This window comes from Saccostrea cucullata, unplaced genomic scaffold (genome assembly GCF_032062105.1).
Source record: "Saccostrea cucullata isolate Sc308-1 unplaced genomic scaffold, CSIRO_AGI_Scuc_v1 ctg312, whole genome shotgun sequence".
Lineage (NCBI taxonomy): Eukaryota > Metazoa > Mollusca > Bivalvia > Ostreida > Ostreidae > Saccostrea > Saccostrea cuccullata.
Genome location: NW_026929887.1, coordinates 29337 through 38060, shown reverse-complemented (window position 1 = coordinate 38060; position 8724 = coordinate 29337). Strand labels below are relative to the sequence as shown.

General features: G+C 36.6%; 1 protein-coding gene across 1 annotated transcript; it reads left to right on the top strand.

The window, feature by feature from the left end:
• Positions 1 to 3994: 3994 nt before the first annotated feature.
• LOC134282389 (uncharacterized) lies at positions 3995 to 7483 on the top strand. Its single transcript, XM_062764786.1, has one exon. The coding sequence runs from the start codon at positions 3995 to 3997 to the stop codon at positions 7481 to 7483; it is 3489 nt and encodes a 1162-aa protein (XP_062620770.1).
• Positions 7484 to 8724: the final 1241 nt, after the last annotated feature.

Here is an 8724-nt window from a genome sequence, read left to right as displayed (position 1 = left end):
GTTTTTATTTAATACAGAAATAAAGGTGGTAATATTAAGGCATACTTTATTATTAAGGTCTTCCGTTTCTAACGGAAGACCTTCTACTGATTCTGATGATTAAGATTATTCTTATTATTCTTTTTTTTTCCTTTTCCTAGACGCCAACTTTGAGGCCTCATATTTCAGTCATTTCTCAACGGATTTTGCTCAAATTTTCAGACATTATACACATCGATACACTCTATCAGAATACCGTCTAATATTTCAAAAATGTACTCCCGCTTTTGAGTTATTTCCTTTTAAATGAAAATTTATAGGCTCTCATTTCCAGATAAAGGCTCAGACACCACAAAAGCTGGAGCAGAAATTCTACTGATTTTGGATAACAGAAGGATTGAAGTTGTGCATGCCAGTTTTTTTTTCCGATTTCTTTATTCAAAATGGCGCTATATAGGGGTCAAAAATTAGAACGCATAAAAGAGTGAAAAATTACACATATTTTACCTTATATCTTGAAAACTAAAAATATTTTGTTAAGACATATTGAGTAAAAGTTGTGCATAATTGCAAGAGCTTTCATTTGATATCATTGAAAAGGGGCTGGTCCCTAAAATCAAGGGGCCTTGAAAGTTTTTGCTTTATAACTCAAAAACGGTAAATATTTTGATATGGTTGTCGATTATAAATTGTTCCTTTATATCATTTCTATCCTATAAAAATATTATTTTGATCGAGTCTTAGGTATGGTAAGAAAAAAAAGGTAGATCCGTAAACATGGCATCGTTCTCATTTTGCTATGGAAGCAGAACTTCTTATGCGTATAATTGAAATAAACATGCCATAAATGAAAAATATTTTACAACGCTGATCATATTTTTTTTTTTTTGGATTAGGTTTTAAACGTGTTTTTTGGTTCCCGTAGAGTATTCAATAGCAACTTTTTCTTTTTATTAATAAAGATCTTTCCAAGAGAGAGAGAGAGTGATAGAAGTATGAGTATCTTTTCTTTGTTTAAAATGAACACAAACAAATTTAATGAAAACAATATACACCCAGATCTCAAAGAAACTTTTTAAAGAGTAAAATAATACACCATTATTTACTGCTCGATTCTCACATTCACCTGGAACAGATTCTAAGCATGTAAACCATTACGTAATCTATCCGTCGATTACACGCAGCCGAGAAATCTAAAGCGACACTCCGCGGTGAACCATTGACCCTGCAGTCGTAGGCAAAATAATTGATATATTAAAACCTTTCTACAGCACGACAATGAATGGAAAATTCTTATTGTTGAATACTTGAGATTAATATGTTGGCTTAACTTTGTTTGAAATTTGAACGTGATACATATTTTAACTAAAACAGCTATCTAGGTTTTGTGTTTGTTTACAATTACGCCACCAACCATTCTTTCCATCGCTTGTTGACATTAATTTCGCCGGGTGGTAGACGTGTCTAATTTACAAACTTACGGGAAAATATTATTTTCTTTAAGTAAATCGAATCTTTAAAAAAATCTTAAATTGTCTTAGGTTTGACTTCAGCACAAAACCCTGGGGCATTTTCCTTACATGTACTCAGTACATTAATCATATTAATCGGTCTTCAGTTTTTAAATGTTCGTTAGCTCCATGTGTAATTTTACTTTTTATTTTGACGATTCATGGCGTAAGGACTATAGCAATCTGTGGTTACTTTACTTCAACCAATATTGATTTAAATACATAAGCTTTCCCTTTTCACACACAAATAAATCCGTTTTCAACACAAATTTTCCCAAACACATTTTTTTTCCATCACAGATTTTTACCATGTCTATACCAATTTTAAACTTCTAAAGAGAATCTTCCAAATCATAAGAATGGAATTATAGTCAATGAAATAGATTAAACATCGATAATAGGTAACTCCGGCACGTGTTAAGTTCATAAGTGGCTTCTGTGCTGCTTAATGCATTCTATATTACAGGTTCCATACTAGTAAAGTTGAAAAAATAATTCAAGATTTTAAAGCAATGAACTTAATTTGTAAAATAATTTAATTCAAATCCTGTAAATTATTAGTATACGCTGTAGTGTGCTAACATTGTAATTTTGTTCCGTGATTAAATATCGGTACCAATTTATACAATGTACATGTAAGTAGTAATAAACTCTCATCCTATGTCCAGAATCGAAAATTTAAGAACTTATATAAAAATCTGCAGCTACTGAATATAAAAACTTATCATGTACACCTTTACAACTTAATTTAAACTATTAAAATAATACCCGGCACCATAGTCAAACCATTTGTATCGTTTATCGTATATAACTCATATACATTTGTATTTTCTTTAAAATTATGAACTTATATATAACACACATTACTTTTCCTGGCTTAAAAAATAAATGTACGAAAGAAGGCAAGAGAGAGGCATTTTGTTCAAGTACATTCATGTATTTAACAGAAAGTCTCCCTGTATCAATTATAGTCTAATTTATTTTATTAAATATAACCCCCCTTTCTTATTTAAATTAAATTTATTTGTTGATTTTATTCAACTTCAAGCACAATATGTAAGTACTAAAAGCATGGATGCTATTGTACATCAGGAATTTTCTTTGATCTTTTATGAATGCATTTCTCCTTCAAGGAAAATAATTATGAATAAATTAATTGAAGGACGTGTATAAAACCATGTGGTTTGGGTTTGTGTCACATTTACGGTGTTATTTCGTCTATTTGTATTTTAAATTTACTGTGATAATTGTTCTCACGTTATTCCATAGTTTCTTTCAGTTTTCCTATTCTGGACCCCTTCGAACACCCTCTTTGGTACCTCTACACTACCCGTATTTATTCACCTGAGTTTAGGCTTCCGTCCGTCTTAAAACCGGCTTTCCAAGATGTAGTAGCACGAGCTGACTATCCAATTTTATTTTCAAAGTTTTGTAAAGTTAAATTTATATCGTTAATACAGACACTGACTTCTGAGGTCCCGTCCTACGTTCTACGTTCTACGTCGTTTTGTGTATGGTGTCAGTGTATGGTGCACAGTGTACGGAGTATGGTGTGATGTAGTAACTTACCGTTGTGTGGACAGACAAGAGCCGGAATACTATGTACAATGAATTGTCTATATAAATGTGAAAACGTTTTTTGAGTTTTTTTGATTATTTGGAAATCACTAGGGAAAGAACCCGCAACAAATGGTGTCAGAAGTGGGATTTCTTCAACATGTAGGATCAAAGGAAAACAACAAGCACGATAACGTCGACGAGTGGTATCACGACGACCTGTGGAATCTCTTCGACTTGTGATGTCTGGGACACGTGGTATGTCTAGAATCTCTGGAGCATTGTGGTATGTCTAGGATCTCTGGAGCATTTGGGATCAAATCAACGGAATTTCCAATGGTTTGGGCTACAACTCCAAAGAGACAACCCAACGGACAATCAAGATCCTGGAAGTTCAACTGGAAACAGTGCCTGAGGGAACTTTGATCTTTTGAGGGAAACCTTTCTTCATGCGTTGGATTTGACCCAAGACATTGAACAGAATTCCTAATGTGCTAGTGTTTGCCTTTATTGTCAAAATTAACATTTGTATTTTTGATTTTTGAATAATTTAAATTCAATTGAATTTCAAACTTTGATAATTTGAATTTTATATTGAATTTTGTTTATCAATCAAAGAAACATATTTTGTTGAAATATCACTTGTTTAATTTCCATTCAATTGTTTTCACTGTATTTTGTAGATTAGTTGGTGACCTAGTTGTTCGGGACCCGGAGGTCAGCAGTTGACGCTGATATTACGAAATTTCCAAATTCAGCACTTCAGTAAGTTGTGTGTCTGTAAGTAGTTAGCGTTTTCACATCGCGTATCGCGTAAGTAAATAAAAGTGCATGTATAGTTTAGCAACTAAACTCAGGTGTGTAGAGACTGGTATGTGGGGAAATTTCTAATTTCAGTTGTCTTTTATTGTTTGTATGTATGATTTTGTGTTTTGTGAATTTTGATCATGGCAGAAGCTTTGAAAGAGATTATTGATTACGGAGTATCGTTAGGTTACAAAGAAGATACTCTTAGAGAATTCGTTAGACACCAACAGGATATTCAGAGAGAAGAGCGGCTGGCAGAAAGAGAACGTCTGAAAGAGGAGCTAGAGTACCAGCGGATGAAGGAGAAACATGATAAACAGATGCAGCTGCAGCAGCTGACTCATCAACAACAAATGGAAATGCTTCATGAGAAAGAGAAGTTGAAAATAGCAGGGGTTGAGGAGGTAACTGTTAAGTTCAAAGGTCCAAAAATCCCGGCTTTTGAGGATGGGAAGGATGAAATGGGCAGCTATTTACGTAGATTTGAACGATATGCAGAGTTACAAAAGTGGCCGAAAACATCTTGGGCTATGAGTCTAAGTGCACTCCTTAAAGGTAGGGCTCTCGATATTTATGCATTATTACCAGCAGATGATGCTTTAGATTATGACAACCTGAAGATAGCACTCCTCAAACGCTATGAGCTTACAGAGGATGGGTTTAAACACAAGTTCAAATCAGCAAAACCAGAAACGGGTGAGACATTCGTACAATTTTCTGTTAGAATGAGTAGTTATTTGCTAAGGTGGTTAAAAATGGCCAAAATAGCAGAAACATTTGAGGCATTATTTAATTTAGTATTGCGTGATCAGTTCTTGAATACTTGTAACAGAGATTTGACTTTGTTTCTAAAAGAGAGAACACCAAAGAGTATACAGGAGATGGCACAATTAGCAGACCAGTATCGAGAAGCAAGGATGGCCAACGCTGCGACCCTCAGCAACGTCAAAGGCAACGAATTTCAACACCCATTTAAGTTTCGTTCTGGAAATCACAAAGACTTTTCAGGTGAGAAGAAAATACAAAATTCAAACAAGTCATTTGTTCCAAAATCGGAAAGACGTTGTTTTAAATGCAACAGAATAGGGCACATTGCATCGGAATGCAGATCAAAACCGAAGATAGGAGCTGTAACAACGCAAGAACAGAAGGAAAACCATGATACTTCATCTAGTACAGAGGAACATACAGCAAAGGTAACATTTGTAAGCACATTGCCAACAGACACTGGAACCAATTCTTTGAATCTTGATGCATCAACAAGAGTTTCATCATCATGCTACCAACTGCAACACAACATGCCAGTATCAGCAAGTTTTGTTGAAGGTAAGCCAGTTACGGTACTAAGAGACACAAGATTCAGCGGCATAGTAGTTCGAAGAAGTAAGATTGATGAAGCAAATTTGATTCAAGATAAGTTTCAAACATGTATTTTGGCAGATGGTTCATCTATTAGAGTACCAGTTGCTTCCATCTTTGTTAACACGCCCTATATTACAGGAACATTTGAGGCATGGTGTATGGAGAAGCCAGTCTACGATTTAATCATCGGGAATGTAGCTAAGGTACGAGCACCTGGAGATCCTGATCCTGAATGGTCAGAGGCAAATGCTGTTGAAACCCGTCAACAAGCAAAGGTAAAATTAAAACAGTATCCTCAACTCAAAGTTCCAGAAATACTTAAGGGAAACATCACTCCAGACGAGATTAAACTAGAACAACAAACCGATGACTCACTGCAGAGAATGCGACAATGGGCAAGTTCCGGACAAGTGGTTGACAAACGAACTGCAACAATACGATGGTTCATGCTGAATGGGTTTGTATATCGTGAATATCAAACCAAGACTGAATCAGGTAAGTCTTACAAACAGCTTGTAGTCCCAAAGAAATTCAGGGAAATTGTCATGAAATTGGCACATGAGTCAATCATGTCTGGTCATTTGGCTATATCACGTACATCGTCAAGAATTCTTTCTGAATTCTACTGGCCTGGACTACAGACTGATGTCAAGATGTTTTGTCGTTCTTGTGACATCTGTCAAAGGACCATACAAAAAGGTAAGGTTTCTAAGTACCCCCTTCAGAAGATGCCACTTATTGATGTTCCTTTCAATCGAGTTGCCGTAGACATCGTCGGACCTATGCATCCAATTACCGACAAAGGGAATAGGTATATTCTTACTTTGGTCGATTTTGCTACTAGATACCCTGAAGCTGTACCACTGCCGTCCATTGAAACGGAGAGAGTTGCGGAGGCGCTCATAGACATATTTTCTAGAATTGGAGTTCCCGAGGAAATGTTGAGCGACATGGGTTCTCAATTTACATCATCAATTATGAGAGAGGTAAGTCGGCTACTATCGTTAAATCAACTCACTACTACCCCTTACCACCCTATGACAAACGGCTTGGTTGAGAGGTTTAACGGAACCCTCAAACAAATGTTAAAACGTATGTGCTCCGATCGTCCACGTGATTGGGATAAATATATTAACCCAGTATTGTTTGCTTACAGGGAAGTGCCGCAAGAAAGTTTGGGTTTTTCGCCTTTTGACTTAGTGTATGGAAGACACATAAGAGGGCCCATGGGCATTTTAAAAGAGCTTTGGACAAAAGAGATAGACGATGATCAGGTAAAATCTACTTATCAGTATGTGTTAGATTTACGAGAGAGACTTGAGACAACGGCAGAGATAGCCAGAGAAAACTTGGAGAAAGCTTCTATGCGACAGGCGAGGTTCTACAACAGGTCAACTAGAGCAAGGAGTATGAAGGTAGGAGATAAAGTTTTAGTATTGCTACCCACAGATTCAAATAAGTTACTGATGCAATGGAAAGGACCTTTCAGCATCAAGAAGAAGTTAAACAAAGTTGACTACCAGATTGAAATGAAAGGTAAATTGAAGACGTTTCATGTAAACATGCTTAAAAGGTACATTAACAGGAATGATGATTCAGGGGAATCAGATCAGGATGATGAAGCTCTAGTCACATCTGCTGTAATTGACTGTGCTGCCGAGGAGGATGATGACGAGTATGGCATAGCGAGTGTTGGGAATACCAAAGGTGTGGACATCAACCCAGAGTTATCACCTGAAGACAGAAAAAAGGTAACATCGCTTTTGGATCAGATTACTGATGTATTGTCTGATGATCCTGGCTATACCCATTTGATTGAACACGACATTAAGATAAACTCAAGTCAACCAATCAGAGTTAAATCTTATGCAATTCCATTTTCAATGAGGGAAATAGCTGATAAGGAAGTTGATAAAATGTTGGAATTGAATGTCATTGAACCATCAGAAAGTCCATTTTCTTCTCCAGTTGTCCTTGTGAAGAAAAAAGATGACACTTTTCGTTTCTGCGTAGATTTTAGAGCTATCAATGCATGTTCACAGTTCGATGCAGAACCGATGCCAAACGCAGATGATATCTTTTCAAAGTTTGCCAACTACAAGGTATTTTCAAGGATCGACTTATCCAAAGGCTACTGGCAGGTTCCATTAACATCGTCAGCTAAACCAAAAAACAGCGTTTCAGACATCCAAAGGCCTCTTCCAATTTCGAGTGATGCCCTTTGGTTTGGTGACAGCACCGGCAACGTTTTCCAGACTGATGCGTAAGTTGTTGTACGGAATGTCAAACATTGATAATTTTATCGATGATATCATTGTTTTTACAGAGGACTTAGATCAGCATTTGGAAGTTCTTCACGAACTCTTTACCAGACTGAGAAACGCCAATTTGACGGCAAAACCTTCCAAGTGTGCAATAGGGTACAAGAGTTTAGAGTGCTTAGGCCATATCGTAGGTGAGAACCAGTTAAAACCAAACCCAGACAAGGTAAGAGCAATTCAAGAGGCACCAGCACCAAGCACTAAACGTCAGTTAAGATCGTTTTTAGGACTCCTTAGTTTCTACAGGAAATTCATTCCCAATTTTTCGTCTGTTGCACTACCCCTCACTGATCTGACAAAGAAGGGGTCGCCAAATAAAATTATTTGGAATCAACCTCAGGAAAAATCATTTCAATCACTTAAGGCAATGCTTTTGAAATCACCCATTCTTAAACTGCCAGATTTATCAAAACAGTTCATTCTTCAGACTGACGCATTGGATAGGGGAATCGGAGCTGTGCTGATGCAGTTTGATGAACATAGTGGTTTGAAACTTCCGGTGGCGTATGCAAGTCGAAAGTTGAAGGACAGTGAAAGTAAGTATTCTACAATCGAAAAAGAATGCTTGGCAATTGTTTGGGCAGTCCAAAAGTTCCATCTGTATCTTTATGGACGCGAGTTCCTCATCGAAACAGATCATCAGTCGTTAATGTATTTGAACAAAGCCAAAGTTATCAACGCTAGGATCATGAGATGGGCACTTGGTCTTCAATCATATAGATACCGAGTTATCGCCATTAGGGGAAGGGATAATCAAGGAGCAGATTATCTTAGTAGGCAGTGATGACTTGTGTCAATTTGTGTATATATGAACTCTTGTTTTTAATCTTTCTTAAATGTGTGTTCTAAAGTATTAGCATACTTTTCCATAAGGGGGGAGGTATTGTCACATTTACGGTGTTATTTCGTCTATTTGTATTTTAAATTTACTGTGATAATTGTTCTCACGTTATTCCATAGTTTCTTTCAGTTTTCCTATTCTGGACCCCTTCGAACACCCTCTTTGGTACCTCTACACTACCCGTATTTATTCACCTGAGTTTAGGCTTCCGTCCGTCTTAAAACCGGCTTTCCAAGATGTAGTAGCACGAGCTGACTATCCAATTTTATTTTCAAAGTTTTGTAAAGTTAAATTTATATCGTTAATACAGACACTGACTTCTGAGGTCCCGTCCTACGTTTTACGT

Excerpts from the sequence above, each read along its gene's own strand:
- LOC134282389 (XM_062764786.1), top strand. The coding sequence starts at position 3,995 with ATGGCAGAAGCTTTGAAAGAGATTATTGATTACGGAGTATCGTTAGGT.